Source organism: Apus apus, chromosome 5 (assembly GCF_020740795.1).
Source record: "Apus apus isolate bApuApu2 chromosome 5, bApuApu2.pri.cur, whole genome shotgun sequence".
NCBI classification, from domain to species: Eukaryota; Metazoa; Chordata; class Aves; order Apodiformes; family Apodidae; genus Apus; species Apus apus.
Window position 1 is genome coordinate 34,884,824 of NC_067286.1, and position 25,818 is coordinate 34,910,641.

At 35.3% G+C, this 25,818-nt stretch overlaps 1 protein-coding gene across 3 annotated transcripts in view; it reads left to right on the forward strand.

The window, feature by feature from the left end:
• Positions 1–118: 118 nt before the first annotated feature.
• The window catches only part of DPH6 (diphthamine biosynthesis 6), a 196,786-nt gene continuing 171,086 nt past the window's right edge, over positions 119–25,818 (forward strand). For 2 of the 3 annotated variants that reach the window (XM_051621258.1, XM_051621262.1), the window contains exons 1-3: positions 119–286; positions 4,347–4,441; positions 6,776–6,969. In XM_051621258.1, the coding sequence (XP_051477218.1) occupies positions 264–286; positions 4,347–4,441; positions 6,776–6,969 (312 nt within the window). In that variant the 5' untranslated portion in view covers positions 119–263. Of the gene's footprint in view, positions 287–452; positions 528–4,346; positions 4,442–6,775; positions 6,970–25,818 lie in introns of those variants that run through there. The other variant, XM_051621261.1, reaches the window with a different exon arrangement.

Genomic DNA, 25,818 nt, shown 5'->3' on the forward strand with positions numbered 1-25,818 from the left:
CGTAGGGCCACGGCAGGGACAGCGTGATCCTCCCGAGCACGGAGGGGCGATAGCCTGCCGTGCCCCCCGGGTTGCTCAGGCATTCTCCCGGCCTGCCCGGGGAGGAGGATCCGCTGAGGGGAGGCGGCCAGGCCGTAGCGGTAGCAACAGAAGAGCCGGCGGCGTGTGCGGCCCAGGGTGGCCGGGAGGGCTCGTTCCCTCCTGCGTTTCGCAGCTATCGCACACCTGTTAGCGTTACTCGCCCCCCCGGGCCCGAGAGCAACATGAGAGTAGTGGCTTTAATCAGGTAACCGGCGGAGGAATGACCGATGTGAGCGGTCGTGGGGCGTCTGGCAGGCGGAGGCTTGCGGCAGAGGGAGGGCGCGGGACGGGGCCGGGCCCGCCCGCTCGGGGACAGCCCGGGGGCCGCGCTCCACCCAGCGCCGCCGGGGGGGCCTCCTGCCCTGGCTCTTCCCGCCCGCGCCCTTCCTATCGTTGCCCGCTCCGGCGCGGAGCAGCTCGTATATCGGCCGCGCTTGAGCGCCTGGGTGAGGCGATCCTTGCCTGTAGGCAGGGCAAAGCTGTGACAGTTTCTCTTCTGCTTTCCCCTTATTCCCTGTCCGCTCCAGAACTACAAAAACAAACCGAAAAACCCCACCTGAAAACAACAAAAAAACCCAGGAATCAACACTCAAAACGATTTTCTTCTATCGCCTGCTCCCCGTTCCCCGCACTGCCGAGTTTGCCCGTCTCCAGCGCGGCGTGCCGGGCCGTGGGGCGGGAGGCCTGGGGCCGGGCCGGGGTTCGCGGGGAGGTGCCGGCGGGAGCAGCTGTGGGAGTCCTGGGGGTGTGTGTCCCTGGGGGTGTCCCTGGGGGTGTCCCTGGGGGTGCGGGGCCGCTGCCGCGTGCCCTTCCGCTGGAGCGAGTTCTCATTTGCCGTTGACTTTCCACGTGCTTTTCCTTCCCGAATATCTCTAAGCTCTCTTAGGGTACATTTTCTGAACTCTTTAACAGTAGATTTTTCGAGTGTCTTTTGAGAGAGATTTCAGTTTGCTCATTTTGAAAAAGATTAAACTAATTTAAATAGTTGCAGTTGGTAACAACCCTGTCTGTCAGGGGCTGCTGTATTTGCTTCCCCCACACTCCTACCGCTTTTTTGTTAGTTTCCACAGTTCTTGTAAATGGCTTTTTAGTATTTTTGGTAGAAAGAGATTAACGTTTTCTAATAAGGACAGGTGTGTTCTTTTACTGAGAAATAATAGTTAATTAAAAAAAACCAACAAGTTAAGAAACCTGTATATAGAAACAGATTGTGTGGATGTGAACAGTGTAATTTTTTTTTAGGGTCTGGTAACTATTTATTAAGAACTGAACATTTAATGTATTACATTCATTCAGGCAATGTTTAATATTGAACCTTGTTGAAATTGGGGGTTGGCTGTAACAGTTGCAAATCATTCCAAACATCATCCAATGAGGAAAAAAATAGAGCAAATGTTATATAATTTTTTCAAGATTTGCTTAAATACAGAGTAGGAAAATAAGCTTCAGTGCTTTTTCTTGCTTTATATAAAAGATTTTGTCTTCCAGGTTTGTTTATTTTGGTATTCTCTAAGCAGGGGAATGTGTTAAGAGGCAGGATGAAATAAAATTGTAAAAACACGTTTCTAACACAATTGCTATTTTAATGGACAATTTTACAAGGATGGATTTAGTTTCACTAATAGTTTTAAGAAGAGTTTTAAAGAGACATCAAAGTGTCTGAAATCTTTGTAACAGACCTAGCCTCAAAGATCAGAGGGGAAAAAAGTATTTGAAAAGGGCTTCTTACTTTTGAAAAGTAAAACTCCTTTAACCTGTTTCTTTTTCTTCTAAAATGTTGGCCTCACTTAAAGTTGATAATCTTGCTTTAAGGTGGTATTTATGGGGTTAACCCTGTATTGTGTTTTGTGCTATCACAGATAGTTTAAAGACTATCATAGATAGTTTAAAGCCAGTCTTCTACCTGAAATAAGATTTTTTCAGCTCTTTCATTCTTCTAGAATTTTCTTACTGTAAATAGTTAACACTTATCAATAGAAAGCAGTTTTGTTCAGAAGTCTGTTGTAGTCCTGTATCTTTATGGTTACCATATCTTTTTTGTCTTTGTTTATAAGCCTTTGGTAACATACCTGCAGCATTGTCAAAACTAACTCTGACTGTCGCCCAACTTTGTACAGTTTTCTACAAAAAGGCCTTGGGATATTTTTCCATGATGAGAATTAAAAGAAATTCCTAGGCTACATTAGTACTTGCCTTCAGCTCTCTTCTTAGAACTTTTTCTCTCTCTTTTTTTTTGGTGTTACAACCTTCTAGACAACAACCAGACTGTGCTGAGTCCACCTTCCTCCCACAGGCTGGGCTGTCTGGCTTCATTGGTCTTAACTGTGATGAGCTTTACAGCTTGATTAGATGGCCTTGTAGGCAGGCACCATTTTGTTTTGTTTCTTGGTACAGTTAGTTTTTAGGGCCGTGGTAAAGTAAAGCAGGAAATGAATAACAGTACAGTAGCATGGGATCCAGTAAGCACTCTACAAATTTCAATCAAGTAATTTGTGGTAAAATGTGGGAAATCTGAATGTAGCCTCATCTTAATGTGTTGGGTTTTTTTAAATTATTTTTGATACATTAATTGAAAATATTAATATATTTATTCTAGTATCCTTTTAATTTTTATTTTAAAACAATTTTAATATTAAAATGCTGTAAACAGCATGGTCAATTATCTACTCTCGTTTTTCTGAAATTTAGTTTGGAGTTGAAATCAGAACTAGTAGGAGGCTTTTTATTTTCTAGAATGAAGTAATTCAGAAAGAAAAGAGCCTTTGTCTCATTAATATTCTGTTAAGCCTGAAGTTTTCCATTATGAGGTGAATACTAACTACATTTTCAAGCTATCAATCACAGCATCCAGAATTAATGAACATATGATTTTTGAAATTTTTTTTCTGTCCATAAATGGGTTAGAAGAAAGTTGTAGGTATGCACGAGAATAATATCGGGTAGAGATGGAATAACGAATTAGGAAGCTATTTATTATCATATTTACTTTTATATCACTGAAACATAAGTAGCTGCTTTACAAAAATCGTTTAAGTATGAAAGGATGCCATGTTATTTATTACTACTTATACTTTAAGTTTGAGTTATACAGCAAATTAAGGTCAGCATACAGCATTTTAGCATGTACTAAAGTAGAAATTGAGGCTAATAGCTGCATGGTTGCAGTCATGTAATACACTTTCAAGCTCTTGCATGGAAAGATAGATAAAAGTGGGAACTTTACATTGAAAATTCTGAGGAAGTTTGTTAGGAATAGTGTGGTCTATTCTAGTAAAGATTGCTTGTACTGTCTGTTCTCCTGTCCATGTTGCAGTGACTCTAAGGCAAGGTGCAGTTTTACAGAGCTGGTCTAGATCTCTGTTTGAGTTGCTTCCTTGGACTAGTTTTTGTGTCCTGGGCATTTAAAGAAGCTGCACAGAATCTTCACCTATAGTTGTAGTTTGAAGGCTGTGGGCCTGAATGTGATTTTTGTTGGCAGTGTGTATTCTAGAGCACTCTTAATTTTGTTGTTAGACTGTAGTATTTCTTTTGATGGTGATTAAAATCTATGAAAAATAGTGTGTTTCAGTTGCACCAGGAGAGCAGGATTCTTTCCTTACTGATATTAGAAAAAGTTTTAGTAGATCTTAAATAAATATCAATAATAGCTGTACTCTTCATGTTAGAGTATCATCCCTTGGTCTTAAAGAATAATATTTTTGTTTGGTTTTCCTTTTTTTTTTTTTTTTAATCATCAGTATTTTTTATATTTGCAGTAAAAAATTTGTATGTTCAATGCAGTGTCAACTGAATCTACTGCCTTTAACAATTGCAGCTTTTGAGAAGGGGAGGTACATTTAAAATGTTGCAACTTAGGGCAAAGTAGTATCCCATGAAGGATAAACAGTCTTAATTTAAAAAGATTGCTAATGGTGGTAACCCTCTGGACAGATACTGTTTTTTATAAATCCATTGTATCTAGTAATGAGTACAGAGTAATTCATCTTTGTAGTAGAGAACAGTCCTTGCTCAGAAGGGATTTCAGGCTGTGGCTGTTCTCTGTGGAAACTCTCAGATTAGTAGTAAGATTCAGAACTGGATATGTGCTTTATGGATACTGTATGTAGGCACTACACATACATAGTAAACTGCTAATATTTTGCAACTTTTTTTTTATTTCAAAACTTTATGACTAATTCTGATGATACTAATTTTTACGTAGTTAGGCATAAGGGTTAAAACTTTGAGAAGCACTTTTAATTGCCACTATTTTCTTTCTCTTACAGTGGTGGGAAGGACAGCTGTTACAATATGATGCAGTGTGTTGCTGCTGGGCATCAGATTGTTGCTTTAGCCAATTTAAGACCTGCCGAAAACACAGGTATGACAAGCACATTTCTTAGAGGAGATTATTTATTTATTTATTTATTTATTTATTAGAAACAATAGAGGCACAGCTGTGCCTGAATTAAGTTCCTTTATGTGTTTGTATGTAGTTTTACATATTGAAGGGCAATCTAGAAATCTGAAAAGACGTAGAAGAAGGAAAATGCTATGGAGACATATTAAATATATTTTTCCTCAAAGGGGAAAGAAGCACAAGAAGAGTAAAAGAGAGGCTTATGCAGGTTGAAAAAGGGAAAATACAAATATTCCTGGTAGTAAACAAGGGGATTGTGTGAGTTAAGTGGCACAAATAGTAAATGTAGTTGAAGACATCATCAAACAAAACGAGCACTGTAGTCTAGAAAAGCTTTAAATTGACATAAACCATTCTAGCTGACAAAAATGCAGTTTTACTGCTGATCATTTGTTTTTAACCTGATGGATCTTTATCCATTACTCTAGCCCAGCTTTTTTTAACTGAATTGAGGAATTGATCCAGATTATAATTGATGTTAATGCACTTCCTTTTCCTGCCTTTTTACATCGTCTTAGCTTGGACCAATTTTTGGATAAGTTCCTCACAGGCTGCACCTAGACTTATTTCTGTGAAAGAGAATGGGAGAAACTAAGGTAGTCTTAAATCAGTGGTGAGGTGAGAAGGTGTGCTGAGTGCTTCTGTGTTGGACTAACTGAGACTTGAAGAGGTTAGTTGTTTTCCAGTTGGTAGGGGAGAATCAACGTATATTAAAGGATTAAATGTGATATCGGGTACCTGTATGGTAAGAAGATACCTAGAGAAAGTGAAGGAAAAAGGGAGCTGCTATCACAAATGAGTCACAGATGGAAATGGCAAATGCTAGGGTGTACAGGACCAGTTTTTCTATCTGATAGCTAGCATATAATAATCTCTAGTCTTGTTGAAATATGTTGTCTTTAAACTAATTTATCCACATCAGAAATGTAGAATATTGTCATTAAAATCATAAAATGCTCTCTTTAAGTATGTAGTTGAAATTTTGTGGAAAGTTAATTGAGGTGCTTCAGGCAACAGTGGATTCTATGTCATATATTTTATTTTATCTTGTACCACTGTTGCCTGGAGAGTCTCAATTAATAAAGAAACTGTATTCTGAACTGAATATCAGTTTAAAGATCTTGTCATATTCATGTGTGTTGAAAACCACTGAGTTTTCTTTTAAAGCAGCTCTTCTGGTCTAACTTGGTTAGTTGTGATTATGGGTTTGCAGTTGCCCATTTTGAGCAAAAGTGTATCTGTTGTATGGCATCAAATATGACCTAATTGTTACATCACAAATTAGTTATCTTTTACATATTACAGACCTTTCTTTCTGCAAGATGTGCTATATTGGTATGCAGCAGAGACACTTAATGTGTTTGTGTCAGTTAAGAGAAGTTCCAATATTACAAAGTAGCATTAAAATAGGGAACTGTTTTAGCTTTCAGTAAATGAGGTGGAGATTTCACCTATAATGGTGTATTGCTTTATCAGTCTGATTGAAAAATTATCTGGAAGATTATATATGTAAACAGTTTATCACATAGTTTGAGGTTTAATTCTAACCCTCACTATCTGCATTTTAGCGGCTTTTTACTTACCTGCTAGCTACAAACTGCTCATAAGAAAATTCAGTTAAATCTTTCTCCTGGTTAAGGAAAGAATGGCAGACTTGATGTCATTTCAAGCTGAATTTTTAAAAAGAGTGAAGGTAGGAAGGGTCTGGATATTATAACAGATTTGCTTTTCTTTTGTATCTTAATTAATGTCAAAACATTGTAGCAGTCTACTTTTATTCTACTGAAGGTAAAGTAATATCTTCTTTCTTGATGACCATTTTAACATCTTGCTAACATTTGATAATTTTCAGAGTGAAGTTTTTGGAAATTTTGCCAACCTATTGCTTATTCTTGGTATTGCAGCGTGTTCCAAATGACATGCTCTAACTATGTTGAAATGTGCCTGGGTTTGTGCCTCTGAACTGTCTTCCTGTTTAAATTATCATATAAATAGTAGCAGGATTGGACAATTATGAGACTTTTGGGTGAAGCAGGGAGGAATACTAAAGAAGAAATAGACACCACAATTTTTAAATCAGCAGCATGTTTGTGACAGATGTCTTTCTCTCCATACGTCTGTTGGGTGGAGAAATCTTTTTGTTTCTTTCCATGTTTATAGAGTTATTGTCACCAAGTATCTGTTTGTGAAGTGAAAACTATTAACATTTAGATTTTCTTCATACTTTGTAGTATTATGATTATTTGTAGTTGTTGCAATACTGTACCTGATATAATTGTTTCTTGATTGTGACAGGGGAGACTGATGAATTGGACAGCTATATGTATCAGACAGTAGGACACCATGCCATTGACCTATATGCTGATGCTTTGGATTTGCCACTCTATCGTGGTTTCATAAAGGGTACTAGTGTAAATACTGGAAGAGTGTATACCACATGTCAGGAAGATGAGGTTGAAGACCTTTACCACCTCTTGAAACTTGTTAAGGTATGCTGAATGAAAATAATTAAATACTACTTAAATCAGTTTTGAATTTAAGTAAATGATCCGCTTAGGTATTTAAGGAAAGCTCTGAGAAAAAATTTAGGCACTTTTATTCTTAAAAGTTTTATTTCCACGCCTTTGTTCTTCTTAGCACTGTAAATGCGTAGCATAACTTTATTCCTTTTTTCTCAATGTAAATCAGACTTATTAATTCACATTTCAAGCTAAAACCTTGTTTCTGTTTCATGAAAATTTATCTAACTGGTACTCAGCATATACTACAAAAGCTATAATTGTGATAATTATTTAAAAATAAAATGTTTATGTAGTTTCATATTCAAAATAATGCATTGCTTGGTTACTGAAATGAGAGATCTTTTGGGTTCTGTGCATTTACCAGTGTATAGATAGTCTTGCCTAGACAATTCCTTTTGTGCACACTTATGCTCTGTAAACCAGAATCTGCTATTTGTTTGTATGTTGCAGGGCATTCACAAAGTATTACAGAATATTTTACAATTATAGTAAATGCACATTTTATTTTATTAATCAAACTGGTAGACTACTTTCTGAAACTTCAGTTAAAGGTATTAGTCTTCAGTTCAGGTATTCAGCATTTTCTGGCCCTCTTTCCTACATTGAAATGAGAATTGAGATTCATGAACCTAGAAGTTTCAGGCTTAGTCTTTGTTCAGTCTTAAAAACTGAAGTTGCAGATAAGACCTAAGAATGTGGGTTGAGTGCAGAGTGCTTCCTGAGTTGTGTTGGAGCTGAATGTTACATCTTCTAAAACTTTTTAACAGGAAAATCCTGTTCCTCTAAAGTAAAAGTAAAATAAAAATCATTCACCTCTACTGGAGCAGAAGACTACAAAACAGAACAGTTTATATAAGTCATATGGCCTCAAAGTTGTGCCAGCTGAACTTTATATTGGATATCAGTAAAAAATTCTTCACCAAAGGGTTATCAAGCAGTGGAACAGGCTATCCAGCAAAGTGGTTGAGACACCATCCCTGGAGGTATTTAAAAGATGTGTAGTCATGAAGCTTAGGGCAATGGTTTAGTGGTAGACTTGGCAGTGTTAGGTTTATGGTTGCACTCAAAGATCTTAAGGGTCTTTTCCAATTATTGATTATATGATTATGCTCTAAACTGCTTCACAGAGGTTTTAAATGGAATGTGCATGTGTTGCAATACAGGAATTGAAAGAAATTATTTACAATATTTTTAAACTATTATAATATTAGAAATTAGAAGGACTAGTATATGCAGTCTCTTAAAGCTGCATGCTAACAGCTTTCTGCCGTTGGGTAACATAATAAATTACTGATCAATTTAATTAAAAATGGGCAGATTAGAGGCAATTAAGATGACACTTCCTTTTAAATTCTTGCTGTCTTTGGAGAAATGGATGCCTGACATACATTAATGCTAATGTTGAATTTTAACAAATTCTGCTTTGGAAGTTTGTATCTGATAGTTATAACTATAGTTGAAAGAGATGTTATCATGTTTTCTGCAATATAGAAATACTGATTTCAGTATATGATGTTTTAAAGGCACAAATATGTTTTATGTCTTTATGTTGAAGTTTGGATAACCATGCCTTTACAGTAAAAACTGTCTATGAAATTCTGGTCCAAAAGTTTCAGTAGAAGTCTTGCATATTCTGATGAATAAGTGCAAAATTATCAGCGGGACTTAAACCACAGGAGCTGTGAGACTGTTTTTTTTTCAATTTAAGAAAAAGAAAGGAACATTTTTCTTTTGTGTATTAACAATAACTTTGAAAGCTTTCTATTTTATTTTTTTTCACATTTATTTATAACTGCAATTTGTAGCTTAACTATGTAAGTCTTAATCACTGAGAACTTTAAGATTTTTTTTTCCCCCAGATGTTTATAGTTTTAAAAAGAGAGCTCAATTTGCATTCTTTTGAAGGGAGGGGAGGAATTCTGTGGAAGCTGCGGAAGCCTTGTCAGAATGCATCCTTGAGTGGACGTCATTTCAAAACACTGGTCAAACTAACACAGCTCTGGTTTTGTGTCAAATGGTTTAAGCCCAAGCATACAGGAAAGGTGTGTCAAGATCAAAATCACACAGTGTGTCTCGCTTTCATTTTGTAAAGAATGCTTGTACTGCAAGTACTTAAATAAAAAATTTAAACACATTTGAAAAACTAGTATGAATTCAAAAGCATCTGCTGATATTTTTAAAAACAATGTTATGAGAACAAGATTTCTGAAAAGTTAAAAATTCCCCTGCAGTGCTAGGAAACTTAGGACAACAGTCCTCTTTCTGGTTCATGGGACTCGGAAAGTGGCATTGACTGCCGACGACAGTAAATCTGCTAATTTAACTGTCAGAAACCAAGATGGTTGATAGGTATGAAGAAAATTTATTTTTATTTTTCAGTTGCCCAGATTTTAATTCTGTATTCAATATATATTGTGAAACATCAGAGTATTTATATGTCTGAAGGTATCTTGCTACACAGTCCTCTCCTGATGGAAGAATATTTACTTTGTGAAACATGTAACTCCTGAACTCTAAGGATTAATTTACTCTTCTCTCTACATTACTGAATAGGGATTGCTGATAGCCTTGTTTGTCCATGTTTCTTGCTTTGTGTGTTGGAGCTTTTTCCAGCAAAGCTTGTAAGCACGACAGTTTCTTAGTTACCTGAATTAGCCTTCATGGTTTTATCATAGTGCTGTCTTTGAAACCAGGAAATGTGTGGGAAAATTGTGTCTCTTTTCCTTTAGTGGTTGGAAAGGCTGGAGCATGGAAGCATTTTAATGAAGCATTCCTACAACATATTCCTCAATATAGAATTATTTAACTGCTTTCTCCCCTTTTCATTATGATCTTGTCCAAATAAGACATTGGTGTTTTATGCAAGCACAAACAAAAGTGGTGTTAGATGGGTTGAATGTTGGGTTGTTTTCTGTATCTTATAGAACCACAGTTACACTTTTAAGGCAGCAGTTGTAGCAGCTTTCAGACCCTACAAACCAAGGCAAGATAATTTGTTTCAGTTATGGGTTTCAGTTGACAGTTCTGTCCTGTTCCAAGTTTCTTGTCCTATCTCCTTTGCTCTGTGAAGTCTTTGCCTTTATTTGGTAAGTTTCTGCTGTTGGAGTATTTTGTAGAATTTTAGCAAATTTTTTTTTTCTTCTAGCTACTTCTTCATCTTTTTCAAGAACACCTTTCAGTACTGGAGTTTTTTGAAATTAGTATTTAAAAATGAACTCTATTATTTCTTTGTAGTGCTTATATAAAGTGTGCAGCCTGATTTTCAGTGCATTTTCAGTCTTAACATGTTATTATTTCTGTCAGAGTTCTTTCTGTGGTGCACTTTGTGGGTTCAGAACCTGGAAGCTTAGAAGAAAACAAGCACTACACTGGAAAGAAATTAATATATTGAATCTCAGGACTGAAAGATTGTTAATTACGATGTCGCCATTGATCGACAGCTTAAAAATAAGAAGTGATGTTTGATATATTGGATGTATGAAATATTTCAATAATAAATACCTTTGCTTGTGGCACTATTTAATTTTATCAGTAATGGGGATGGGGAAAGAAAAAAAATACATTTTCTAAGATATTTTTAGATTCTTAAGCAGGGATCTTATAACCTAGTCAGTTAGTAAGAATAAGTAACACAGTTTTTAGTTACAAAAAGAAAGAGCTTATTAATAGAGGCAGACTCCCCTGTTAAATAGTTATTTTTTTAAGGATGGGATCATGATTTTTGAAATGGATCCAGACTGATGTTTACTGAAGACAGGAAGTATTCCTGTCTGATACTTAAAATTGGAGTAGCTATATGATTTTGGATGTTATTTAAGATGATACTTTGTCTCACACAGAGTACTATGCCTGTGCAAGTTTAGGTGGAATAGAGGTAACTTAGGTCCCGTTATTCGGTGAAACTCCCTAAGACTTGGAGTTCTTCCGGAAACAGTTGTTCAGAGTTTAAGATGAATGGATGAAGTACAAGGCCTTTGGATAGGGATTAATTCCCTTAGAAGATAAAGTCTGCAGTTCCTCATTGGTGCTAATACTCTGCCATGCTAAGGAAACAGTCTTCCTTCCACCCTTCTCCAGAATTTAGCTGCTGTGGCCACTGGGTAAAATAAGTTCTCGGTTTTAGTCTTGTGACTGACTTTCAGTATTTTTTGTACAGCCCAACACCTAGGTGATCCCATCAGGAAAAGTATATGAATAAATGTAATGTAGTAGTCTACTGTAGGCTATGCATCACTGTCTTCACTGTTATAAAATGTGTTTAAGATAGACAGTGAAAAATAGTAATTTGGCTTTTAGATGTCAATTTTAATCAGACCAGTTGAGTAATTTTAACTGATAGGAATAAGGTTTGCCGATTATCTTAGGAGCTCCAAATATTATTTATTAGTTAGGGAATGCTGATAGACTTCAGAAATCTGTAATCTGAAGACCTCACCGTTAACCAGACTATTCAGATGTTGCAGAACAGTTCTGTTCTAGTCATCATTTCCAGTGTTTTCAATTGCAGAAAATCTGATCTTTTCCCTGTTACAATTTGAGTTAGTTTCCAAAATAATGATCCTCCTTAATTTTTTCTCCTCTATTGTAGGATGATTGCAAATCAAGAATATTGTGTCTGTGATATTTTGATAGATTACATATAATTAATCAATTGAAACATATAATGCATGTAGAGCAAGTGAAATTATAACATTAGTATTGAGAAAACATCCTAAAAATCTTTAGAACCCAGGTAGGCAGTACAGTGATAGATAAAATAATGGAATTTATTTTTTGGGCCCTCTACTACTTTAGTAGAGTAGTAGACATTAGACTGGACATTAAGAAAAAAATGTTCACAGAAAGAGTGGTTAGACACTGGAATAGGCTGCCCAGGGAGCTGGTTGAGTCACCATACCTGGATGTGTTTAAGGGTCGTTTGGATGTGCTGTTGTTGGATATTGTTTAGGGAAGAACTTTGTAGAGTAGGGATGGTGCTTGGACTCGGTGATCCCAAGGGTGTTTTCCAACCTGAATAGTTCTATGATTCTATGTTGATTCAATAAATATTTGGAGACCATATCTCTTAGCACATTTCTTTTTGACTTAATACATGAAATTTAAATGTGAGCTTTTAGAAATTGTATGAAATGGCTGCCTACACTGAAAAGAAATAATTGACCATAAAATAAGTTGGGGTTTTATGGAGACAAAATATTTGCTGTGGTTTTTCATGTGGCATAGACTAAGTTCCTCTACATTTTATAATTACTAGATTTTTAACTGTGAGAATTTGAGTTGTCCCTTGCACACATGTTCAACAATTTTTTGTTTTAATTGACTTGTTATTTTTTTCTTTTAAATAATTCTGGACTGGAGCTCTGTAGCTTCCTCCAGCTAGGGGATGACCATTGTCATCAGCAGTGAGTAAGAGCATGAATTAAGGGAAGATGTAAGAAGTAATTGTATAGTTGGCAGTGCTTTAAGTGGTGTAAAAATAATTTTATTTGTTTTGGGTTTTTTAGGGGGTGGGTTTTTTTGTTTGTTAGTTTGTGGTTTTGGTTTGGTTGTTTATTTGTTTCAATTTTAAAATGAGATGGGAACAAGGACATTTTTTAATCAACAGGATGCCTGCTGTTCTCCATGTCTCATCTGAACTGTTCAGGAAGGCTTGATTTATTTATTTATTTTTATTTTTTTCCAGAAGGGTATCTTGAGCAACATCTTTGAAGTAGTTTTTTACCGTGAGAAATGTTGAAGTTTATGTAAACAAAAAAGTCACTGTATTTCTCCCTGTTAGTTATGTGGAGTTGTTTTCACTCGCTCTCAGTCTTTTTGTGTTAATATTGAATAAGCAGAGACAGTCAGGCTGGTCGTGAAAGATGGTAAGCAAGCCTGAGGGCTTGTTCTGGTCAGCTTTAAACCTCTGATTGCCAGGTTTTCCTAATTTCCCACTTCCAGGGCATCTCTAGTGTGACCTTGCCTGCTGAATATGATGTTCTGGGTTGCAAGATTCTCACATGCATTTGGAAATGGGCAGCCAGGCATTGTTTACAGGACGCCAAGTGAACCGTGCACTCGCAGCAAGTTTGATAAACACTCATTTCCTCCTTTTATCAGTGAGATTGCAGAATGTGAAGTATGAGTTTCCAGTTTTACTCATTCCCTTCAAACCTTTTCCTGTTTAAAAACTGAATCTCACTAATTGGATGATGATACATCCTTAGATTTTGTTTTGCTTTTTTGTTATTGTTGTTTTGAATTCTACTTGACTGGTCTCTGCACTTGATTTCAGTGCCTACCTTGACCAGGTTTGGCAGACTTTCTGATAAAAGCTTTCCATTTGTTCAGCCCAGAAAAGGCGCATCCCTATCAATGTAAAGTGAATGTTAATTAACAGTAATGGCTTCTAATCACTTTGCTTTTATACTCCTTTAGGAGCACTGCTATTATCCAATGTAGTTAAGTGAAATGCTTGTATATGAATCAACAATGCTGTATGTCTTCTCACAGCTATTGCTCATAATCAAGCTTTGAATAAATTACGAGAGTAAAATTGGTTTTAATGTGCTGTATTGCTTGGGGAGAAAGGAGCCTCAAGTATCTTGTTAAAAATCTTGAATATTTAGAGTGTTATCTGTTAACATTTTGGCATTCAGTATTGTAGTTAAATGGAAAAATATATTAAAATGTTTAAGTCAATTTTGTAAATGTTATCAAAACTTTTTTCATGGTTTGATTTTTACTTAAGTGGCATGCATAGACTCAACAGTCTCAGAAACAGCCCCGTTTGGATCCAATTGCACATCTGTAGGAATGAACTACAACATTTCTGAGATTAAAAAGCCGTTAGATTTTTACATAGAAGAAGCATGTATCTTGAGAACTTCACCTGTTTTAGCCTAGTGTTCTAGTGTGTATTTAGTAGGTTAATATTAATTTCTTTTACTAATGCTGTTTATAATAGGTAACAAACTGTTAGTTTTGTTTACATGCATGCAACCTACCTGCCTGCCTCCAATCATACATACTGTAGAAGGAGTATAAAAGTGATAGAATTAAAGAATAAAATAAAGTGCAACTTTATTTTAGCAAAACTAGACTGTTATAAACAAGAGTTAAACAGATTCCTAGACTGGTAGTATTTTCAGCGATTTAAAATTAATTCTGATTTAGAAACAGAATTAGGCTAAAGACAGACTATATATGAATTTGAAATGTATTGAACTTTTCTACTTTACATTGCACGTACAGGGCCTGTTTGGAAGCCAAAGATGGCAAAACCTAGATGAAATTGCTTTCTGACTTGCACACTAGTTTTTTATTTTATTTATCTTTTATTAACAAGATACTTGAAACAATTACTTGAATCACTTAGAAGGAATTCCAGGTCTTGGTGTCTATGAAGGAACTGAGGGCTTTCTTAGTAAGTATGTTGTCAGTTTTTGCTATAAAAAATAAACATATTGGATTTTCTGTGGCAGTTTCCTTTTGTGTAGTACCTCTGTCTTTGCATGCTTAAAGACACAAATCCTCCAGTTACCAGCACAGTTCTTTTGCATATGGATGTGAGTGAGTATCCACAGGCACTATCTGTGTTTTTTTAAATTCAGTCACATGGCTATAGACAATTTTCTGGTAGATGTTTTGTTTGTTTGAGCATCTTATCTGTTAACATTTATTCTTTGGTTTATTATGAAGTTATTACCTAACTTACTTTGAAAATACCTTCCATATAGCTTTTCCTCTTTAAATGTGAATTTCAGTCAGTGTTCATAGAAGTCCTGTTGTTTTTTGCTGTATTACTGTAAAACATGCTGCTTGTGGGTTTTCCCACCAGATTGCTGAAAAAGAGCAACACCTTCTCTACAGTTTCATTTAAATATATGATGCTCTCCGTATCTTATTTCAGAACTCCTGTTTCTAGTTTGGCATATTCACCATGCTTTTTAAGGTTAAAAATGAAAAAGTAAAAAATTTAATTATCTTATTCTGTGCTGAGGTAACTGGGTGCTTTATATTATTTACACTTCCCGTGAGGCAGTGGTAATATATTTTTTAAAATCTATTAGTGTTTAATGAAATGGAGTTTGGGTTAGTTCTAATGAAATGCAATCAAGGGCAGGTGAGCTTTCATAGAAACAAACAGTAAAACACTTATCAGATTTGTCTTCATAAATATTTTTATCTCTGAAGCTCATTCTTTGTGTAAAAATAATTTTGCTTTCTTATAGAATTACAAAGTTATTTAAGCTGACTTATTTAACATCCTCCCCTTTGATATAAATGTCATACCTACAGCAATTGCATGATTACATTATTTTCCACTGGACACTTACCATTTCTGATCTGTGTATTTAAAGGTAATTCTTCTGGAAAGGCTGGGATTTCATTTGGTTTATATTGCACCAACGTTCAGAATAGAAATGATTGATTTGTAACTGTCGTTATGAAAAGGAATAAAACAGAAGCGGCCCTTTACACTGTAAAAGGACTGTACAGCATGGATATTTTCTTTCTGTTGATAAATTCTGCCTGTGGAAGAATTGCATAACAGTCATCACTCATTTTCATATTGATTATGAGTGGGATTCCAGTAATAGGTTGCTGTTTGCAAAGGATAAGGCAGCACTATGATTAGTTACCTTTTCCATGGGAAGTACTAAAAAGGAAAATGCCAAATGTGCACACTTCAGTATTCCTGTCAGCTTGACAGTCTGTTATGTGAACTTTTTTTCAGTCCATTTTCCTTCAGAAATACAGCTTCAGTCTTTTACCTGATTATTGTTTTAGGTTTAGTGCATTTGCATGCTCTCCTAACTCCGGTTTCTTTCTTCAGTTAGTTATTTATTTTTCTGACAGTCTTCCGTTTTTGGGCCCTGTCACCGTTGTAAATCTTGATAACTGATACAACAGTGCCCTCTATAGTTTCTCGCTGCGTGGTTAATACCTACAGCTGTTTTTTTGAGCAGTCAGGTAAAGAACAGGATGTTTACACTTATTTTTAGTTCAACAAAACCCCTCTTTTTCTTAAGGAAATATTTTGTTTTTTCACTCACTATTTTGTGTGCAAGAAAGGAGACAAAAGAGAATGTTCTGAGTAATCTTTTAGGTTTATAAGCTCTCTTGTCATTGTCTGGTGAAAATCTGATATTTTATCAGGCATTCAGGGCAGTCATTATAACTGGATGGGATTTTCTGAGTTGTGTAGGCTTTCCTGAAGTTTTTGTTTGAAGTGGAGCTTCAAAACAAAATACTTTTAAACTTACTTTATTTGGGCTTGCTGCTCCTCCTTAACTAGGTCTTGCATGATCTGCCAGGGACTAAAGAATACTCACCGGAAGAGCACCTAAGCTTTATGAATACTTTTTTAATTCACAGAATGACTGAAGTAATTGTTGTTCATTACCATTGATTTGTCTCCAAAACTCATTTACAATTTAGATTTCTCCTTCACCTCATTATAGCTTAATATGCAAATGACTGTTTATTCTATGTTTTCTGCATAACCTGGTGGATGGTTTCCGTATTGAACACGTTCCCTGCATTCACATACATGGACATTCAGAGTCATACGCTCCCATTTATGTATTATAAACCACAACCAAAAAGCATGACCTTTTAAAAAAGAAATGCTTTAACTACAATTAGTTTCTTCTGTAACAGCATCATAAAAGTCACTCTGTGAAAAGTTAAATGGCTTTATTTTATGATGGGGAGTGTTAATGTATGTGTAGAACACACTCTTAATGCACTTGCATGAAATGAAAATCATAAGTCATTGCAGTAAATTATAGTTAATGATGTAACCATTGATGGCTATTCAAAACATTCCTGTATCTCTAATGATTTGTGTAAAACACGTGACTGCCCACATGTCTGAGTTCATGTGGAATAGTACATAAGATAAGCGCACCAGCTTTCTACTTCTAAAGACCATTTTTTCTGTGTAACAAGTGATAAGAATTTTGGTGGAGTAAATAGTACATCACAAACCACTCCTTGCCGTCTTTGAGATCTGGTACTAAATGATGATGAAGTCTAAATTAAAATGGCCCTCTACTAAGAGGTAAGAGGCTTCAGGAGTGCAGTGTGTAGAAGCTTTGATTTTTGTCTGCCTGTTTTATGGGTAGTCCCTTGCCTCTGGTTGTATGACATCTTTACTCATTACCGTGAAGTTGTATATAATGAAAGACTGCTGGAGGAAGCAACTGTTATGCCATTATATGCACTGGCTAATCCAGAAAATACCCCATATTTAATTGCAAAATAAAATGATTACTGAAGTTAAAAAGGTGATGTGTATTTTGAGTAAGGCAAATTTATTCTACTGGCAGAGAAGTAATGTTAAATTTGGTCAGAATGACTTGACTTCATACTAAATTTTAATGAAACTCGGAGTCCAGCTTAATTCTTGCACTGATTGCATAATTATTGCTAATCTTAAATATTGAGGTATTTTTTTGTTCATTTTGTTAATGAGCTTCTTCATGCATGTGTACTTTTTTATGGTAAAACTTTTTTTTCCTACAATACGGCCAAAACATGGATTTTTATAATTTTTAAGTGATCTTAAACGTTTACTTCCTGAACAAAGGGCAGACATTGAGTATTAGAAAAAAGATTATTAGAAAAAAAATTCTGTTTTAAAGTAAATAGCCACTTTAGATATGGTTTTAATCTTTTCTGTGAACTTCACATTTGACTCTTTTTAGAGAAATCTGTCATTCAAGTCAGTGGGTATCTTGCTTAGAAAATGGAATCTTAATTGAAATAGTATTTTAATGAAGAAAACAAATAAAACTGATTTGTTTTAAGTGTGATCTGACTGGCAGTGAGAGAAGGACATAATTTTAAATGGTAGCCTTTGAGACAGATAAGATGCTGTCTATTTGGAAAAATTAATAAGGTGTACTTTCTTGCAATGAAGGTAGAAAATTAAGATTCAACATAATTAAAATAGTGATAAATGTAGATTACATTATTGGAGATGTTCAATTACAGCTTCTCTGTCTACTGAGAGCTGGCATAATTTACCAAGACCAGGTGAAAATATGACAAGGCAGCCACTGCAGATGCTTATAGGAAATGTCCTGTTTAGTTCACGCACTTTCTCTTTTTAGTTAAAATATCAGTTAAGTTTTTAGCCCATCCTACAACAAATACTTCCTCGCAAAATACCACACTTCTAGTAGTCTAGTTGGATTATGTGATCTCATTATGTGTGTGAAATATTTAGTGAAGAATTATATATGTTTAGTGTAAATCTTTGGTTGAAAATACTAGTTTTCAGATAAATTGCTTAAGAATGAGCAGTTAATAACTTTCAAATGTGCTTTCATAAAATCAGAGCTGATGCAAGGTAGTTAAGGGTATTACTGAAGGTCATCTTAATTTTAATTTCCAGTATTTCTTTGACTCTGAAATACCAAAAAATGCAGAGGCGGAATGTTGGGAATGTCTTTTGTATAGAAAATAATAAATAAATACTACTATTTACTTGGTTAAAAGTTGTCTGTGCTGTAATACCAGGTACAAGAAGAAAAATAAATATTGCAATCTAAAATAAAACATTTTTTGATATAGCAAAAAGAAATACTGACTTTTCTCACTTAAGATATTTATCAGAAACTTTGTTTGTGTCCCCAGAGAGTTCTTTATGATTAAGTTTTAAGACTTCCTTTTTAAAGGATATGTTTATAAAGACATTTTTTCTTTTACTTTCAAGGCATTCTTTTTTTTTTTTTTTTTTTTTTCTTATGGAACTTGATCACATGAGAGAGCATATTTGATGGCATTATATGTTTAAAGAAAAAAAATTAACATTTAGGTTTTACTTGGTTATTTGGTGACCTGTCTGGTTTTGTAACTATAGGAAGCATAGATAATATTCTCTAAATGACTGTGAAGTGTCAGTTGATACTGAGGAATTAGGGACTAAAAACAAGTAAAAACCCTTCCTTTAAAGTATTTTCCTATGGACCTGTTTGTTTTACATTACTTAGGCATCTTGTTTTGCTGTTTTCTATTTTATCCACAGCCCCATGTTTTATTTTTTTATTTTCTTTGGTTGTTCTGTTAACACAGTGACTTGATAAGTTATACTGCATACTAGATTTCATGCCTTTTTTTTTTTTTTTTTCTTTTGTAGTGTACTTTTTGGTATAGAAAACAGTGCTACCATTGTATTTCAGGAAGACAGTTTATTATAGAATGTGTCATCTAAGTTAGGTGTATTGAACTACCTGGCAAAGCTTTGTCATCTTGGTTTTTGTCAGTTTTTGTGTTCCTTGGCCAATGTACCAGCACAAAGGAAGGATTAATGTGTATAGATATATAATGTTTTGTAGAACTTCAGTTTAACCCATAATGATTGTGATTTTACAGGGCTACATACCTGTTGGCTTATGATTGCTTGGCTTAGTTTATAAGTCTTTCCCAATCATGTTTAATTCTGCTGCAAATTATTTTATAAAGTAATTATTTTTTCTTTCACAGTCCTTAACGTTCTCTAGACCGCTACAGGTTTCCAGTGGTTTTGTGCTACAATAACCGTTTTTGCCACCCTTAGCATTATCCTTGTCCTTTGGAGACTGCTGCTCTGTTCTTTGGGAAAGTCCGTCAGTCATTATTTATTACCCACTTGTCATTGTGACTTATTCATTGCTTACATCACCATTCTCAAAGGTATTGCTTTACAGAAAAGGTGCTGTGAAGGAAAGATCAATAAATGCTTTCAAAGGAAGATTTACCTTGAGACTTAGATCTTCTTCTTAATATTAAATCTGTGCTATTAGTTATGAGAAGGTTTTAGTATTTTGACTCTGTTTCTCAAAATGGCAAGATATATCTCAAAATGGCATTATATAACTTCTGTGGAGCAGCATGTCTTTGGCAGTTAAGTTGCATAGTGTCTAATTCTCTGATTTTCAATACTTAATGTTTTTTCCTGAATGCTCATCTTCTTAGCTGAAAATACCAAGTTTCATTCCCTGAGAAAAAAAGAGAACTAATTTAAAACATTTGAAAAAAAATTATTTGAATTTCAGTGGTACTGTCATGTGTAAGTACACAGAGAGAAGAGCTCTTTTTGAAATCTTTATTAGTTGGAAAAGAAAAAAAAATTATCCTCTATTCATGCCTGTTTAAATTGCTTTGAGAGCTTAACAATCCATGCTGTCCTTCCAGAGCATCCAAGTCTGTGTGATATGGTGACTGTTGACACCTTTTGAAAGATGGTTGCTCTAGAAAGCTATGTGAATATATACTACTAAATTGATTGTCTTAGTTGCAAGTTCAGACAGCTGAGAATTTGAAAATAACAAATGCATTGTTTCATGCTCTCTTTTTTATTATCTTGTCCCTCAAATAAGGTGGAAAAACAGATTATGTCACCAAATTTACTAGAAGGAAATGAAAAAAAAAAACGTTCATGGCTGTGTGATGTTTCCTAATTTTTTATTTGTTGATTCTGCCATGTTGATTTTTTTCAGTACATTTGAAGTGAAGATTAAAAGATCTGAAACATGTGCATGTACACACACTTTGGATAAGGCACATGAGAAAGTTGGAAACCTACAGTCTCCTTTGCAGTAGAAGCTTCTGCATCATGAAATGAGGGACTACCACATTTAGTTGGCAGTCTGCTGCTATTTCATAGCTAAGAAACAGGTTTTATGAGCTAGATTTTTGTGTTCATGAGGTTTTGGGCATTTCATTGGAAGTTCTGTTTGGTCAGTTTGTTCTTTTACATTATAGTAGCTGCTCTGTGATTTGGTAGATATTCTTACTACTGTGTTATTATCAGCTGCTCCTGGTTATATCAGTGCCATTCCAGCCTCAGAATATTCCTGTTTTCAGTAATTATTTTGCCAGGCTGTCAGCGTTTTGGCTGCCAGAATGTTCTTGAAAAATACAAGCTAAAGAGAAGGCTTACCACATTATATAATGCGCATACAGTGCATCATGGAATAGGTTCTAATCTGTCCTTGGCCATTACTGCAGTAGAAATGCAAAGTAATGTACTTAAGTATTTTCAGAGGTGTGTGTAGCCTCCTCCAGTGTTAAAATGCATTAGGCAGTGCTGTACATAGTGTTGTGTACTGTATCTTTGCAGACTATTAAGAGTAGCCTACTCTATTATTTTTATTTTCTGTATCAGTGATTAACCTACTTCAATTTAAGCATGAAGTCAAATGTTGAAAAACATAAGAAGTCTTCCAGGTATTAGACTTGTTTTATTTTGGTTAAAGCAAGAAATCACGTTTAAAAAAAAATGTCCTTAAATCCGTAAGAAATTCAGAAGTAGGAGGATCCTTGCTTCCATGCTTGTTTTCAGTCAGTGGTTTGATATGCAGGTGTGTAGCAAGTGTCATTCAACATCTAGTTTCTGGGAAGTTTCCTTTCAATCACTTCTGAAGCCTGTCATAATTTTTTCCATGCTCCACTTAGCAATTTCTGAGCATGTATTTGTGATATACCAAGAGGGCAGCACAATTGCAAAAATACCTTAGCTAAGGAAATGAGGGGTAAACTGTGTTAAAGTGATTCATGCTAAGATTGCCTATGAAAGATTTTTCTCACTCCTTCCCATTCTCTCATTAGCTAACTTGTAGTTTTCTGATGAGGTGGCAGTCTAAGTTTTCAGATTTTATACATACATAAGACAATTGGTTACATTTTTTTGAGAAGTATTCCACTGAATAACTGAGATTTTCCCATATAGAAATATTTCTCAAAGTTGATAATTAGATTTTAAGTTGTCATGGTTCCTTTTGAGTGCAAACTATTAGCATTTACAATCTCCCCTTTGAAGTGAAACCACACAGAATCCATACAGATTAGTTTTCTCCGAAGCCTTTTGTTTTTTCCTCCTTGTTCTGAAGAGGCTCTGTCCATACTTAATTAGCATAAAAGCTTTCACGTCCTTAGTTATGCAGTTGTGTCTTTGTTAGGCAAGAGTCATCTCTAATGCGTAACTTCTTGTTTCAGCAAAAGTGTAGAACTCATCCTTCTTTTTGGTCACTTGCTGGTATGTTTCAGTAGTTGGCATGTTTGACATGATATTGCATTTTTGTCAGTATGTACATTTAAAGTACATCAAGTACCTTCAATCTGATTTGTTGATTGTATCTTATTAACAACTCTCGACTGAGACCATGCTTGCAAGACTCGTTATTTTAGTACTTCAGATGGAAATAGGTTTGGGATCCTTGACCTTCCTTCCAAGCGTACAATCACAGTGCAACTGTACGATAATATCATATGCAGCATAAACAGAAGACTGGTTGAAAACAGTGAGACCATAAAAACTCTCAGTTTAAAAACCAACATCTCTGAATAAAACAGTAGTAATTAATGTTGAAAGCCTGATATAAATATTGTGCTTCTGTTAAATGAGATGAAAAGTATTTGTGGGAAGGCCATGCTTACTTTCTTCTTTGTAATGGATAAGAAGGCCCATCAGTAGGCAGCCCATTTTGCAAATGTCTGCTCTGAGAACTGGAAGGAGTCTGAAACCTTAATGAATGTGACCGACCCTGAACTTCCACCATCTATAAACATTTCTAATGTCTTTGTCCCTATCTGGCTGTTTGTTTTTTTTTGTTTGTTTGTTTTTTTAACTGTCTCTGTGTTGCACAGTCAGTTTGTGTTGGACTAGACTCAGAGACTTTTCCTTGACTGGTAGATTCTTTGATGAACAAAATAATTCTGCTCTTAATAAATAGCTGTTTTCCATTTCCTCTTATCTTGTTACTGCAGTCCACAGTCACTTGTGCCAAGGGCAAAGGTCATGATAAGGACATATTTGCAATTTGAGACATCTGGGTCCTCTGAAACTTCATTTCTGCATAGAAAAAACTTAGTAACTAATTGTAGCACCTTGATTAGAAAAGAGGCATGTGACTGAGAACCCACAGTATAAAATTAATAAATATACCATTCAACAACAGAGCATTCTGGAGATGCTTTTTAAGTTTGGGCAACAATTTGAGAAATTCTGATTTGGACAGTATTGCCTTCTAAACTGAAATAGTCAGTTTTGTTCTTAATCTTGGAGAATGCCATAACAAACTGCCTGCAGTTGAGGAGTGAATGAGGAGGCATGATAAAAGAAAACATGCATTTTCTTCCCTGTGATGTAGTTACCTACTGGCAGTACCAGAAAACTCAAAGCGCAGCTTTCTCTGATAAGCATTTTTAAAGATGTGACACCTGGATGGTACGAGAAAAATGCTGTTGGCTGTAAGCAGAGAAGGTACCAAAGGGATCCTTGATGCTCTACATAGGTGATTTTATCTTTCTTGCTATCAGTTTCATATTAAAGCAGCACATACAGTAATACTATTGTTTGCATTGTACTCTAAGCTAATGTTTGCATTTTATTAAAACTTACTCAGAGAAAGGGGGGAGGGGTAAGAGATGAACAGAGGAGCAGTGGACAAATGTCTAGTTTAACACTTCATGCATTTTCTTTGTGGTGTTTGGTTTTTTTATTTGTTTGTTTTTTAATGTTTACTCATGGCTAGGATGGGTTGTAGGAATGGAAGGACTTGATGATCTTGAAGGTCTTTTCCAACCACTATGATTATGTGATACTCTGAACTAAGGGAAATGTCAGAGGGTTTTTTATTGTTTAAAATATTATTTTTTATTATTAAAAAAATCATGTGCTGAAGAATTTGGAATTTGGAAGAAGAGGAGAAAAGGTGCACTTTAATCTGTTCTTCCTTCTTGCTCAGCAACTTGACCCTACATTACCCATTCTTCTTTGCCTTTTGAATAGGTTCAGAACCAATTTACTTGACAGTTGTTTCTCTGTCAGAGCTCTTGATTTTTCTTTGCAATGATTTCTGGCCTGTACCTTTTAATTATGATATTATTTTGCATACTTCTGTCTATTTTTACTCTTAAATTCCTTTTCCTCTCCTTGCTTTGTAGCTCTACTGCTAAACATTTGCCTGCATTTAATCTTGATATCAAGCCAGCAAGCTGTATTTTTTCTTATTCTCTAAAACATTGCTAACCTGCCATCCTGTCTCTCATTCACTATGCCTTTATTTTCATGTACTCCTTTTGGGACTCTCATGATGAACAAGGACATGTCTTCCTTAAGGGAGGAAAGTCTCCCTTTCATACCATTGGAAGAAATAGAAAGTAATTTTCTTCTCCCTGATGTTCAGCCACACATTTTCTTTCAGATTTCAAGGGGGCATAATGGCTGCCACTCTGAGAGCAACCTGAGGCTACAGCCCTGTTGGCAGTATGAGATGTCAGAACTTCACAAGATTTATGAGAGCTAATAAAATAAAGCTGGATAGAGCAGATTTAGGATAAAATTAAGAGATTTTGGCATTTTGTAACAAATTGTTTCTGCTAATCTTTAGAGTAAGGTATTTTTATGTAACTTTTTTTTTCACTGTTATTCCATTGAAAGTTTTACCTTGCTATATATTTCTCTTTTGATTTTGCTTTTTATGTGCTGATGTTTTCTGGTTTTATCTTTTGTAATTTATTTGGCACTTTTTCATCTGCCTTTCCTTTCTGTTAATTCCAGTCACCTTCTAAATACTGTTCTTTTTGTTTTTTTTCCTCAAGGCAGATCCTCAAGTCACCCTTTATTTCTGCTACCCAAATACTCTCTACCTTGGAGAAATAAATTTCTAATTACCCTTTCTAAGGTGTAGTCTTGTCAGCCTGTGTTGGGCCAGTATTGCTTTACATATGTTGGCATTTCCTGAAGGTTTTCCACTTACAGCTTTACATTAATTTAGGGCTAGACTTTATGTGAATCTGATGTTTTAGGACTTATTTCATACTTGTCTGTTCCTGGTAAAAGAAATATCGTATTTCATTTTAGAAGCATCAGGCCTGTGTAAAATTGGAAATTTAGACTAGATTTGCCTAGAATATTAATGTGAGAATAGGTGGCTTCCACTAGCAATTTTCAATGCAAGCCTTAATGAAATTTTCATGTTTGGCTATGCATTTTTATAGAAAGTACATTACTGCAGCCTTATTGTGAAGCTAACGTGCAACCAACTGACCAAAATGCAGAATCTGCATTTTGTAGGGAAAAAAAAGTTTTCTAGAGGGTTTTTTTTGTGAGAATCTGGAGGAAAATTAGATTTTTCTGTGAGACAAACAAAACCAGAAAATTGTAAGTTTTGTCTTCTTTGGGTGTTTTCTGCTATCTTTTCAGGATCACCAATGTAGGCTGGACAGGGCAGAACCATGTTGTGTGGTAGCCAAGCAGATAGGGAAAGAGTGTTTCTAAGTTCACAACAGTTCACCTGCATTCAGGGCTGTGGACCTTACAAACCCAGACTCCGGTGTGGCCTGATAGGTAAACTGATAGGAACTGGGAAGAAAATGCCTTTTAACTGGAAACTTGCTAAAACAAATAGCTTCTTTAATGGACTGACATTTCTAATGAAAAACTATTCTGTTGGAATTTTAGCCTTTAAGTGCTACTATATTACTAGTACTGAATAATACAGCTAATAATAGCTTTACTTTCTCCTGCCTCATAGCATTATTTGTTTTCTGGCTCCTAATATAACTTCCCCCCCCGAGATTATATATAAATGAAGTTGCAATATTTTCTCATTTTTGTGTCCTGAATTTCAAGGAATTGTTTTAAGGTAATGTTGAGTGTAAGTAGCTAAGGAGGCCTGCTGGAGGTAGGTGTCAAAAATGTGGTGATGAATTGCATATTTTAAAATCCTTTTTTAATTTATTCTTCATTCATTCTTTAATATTATTCATCACAACTCTTCTTCCAGTCTCTTACTAATAGCAGATTGTATTATCATTGTATTACCTAATGGCCCCTCG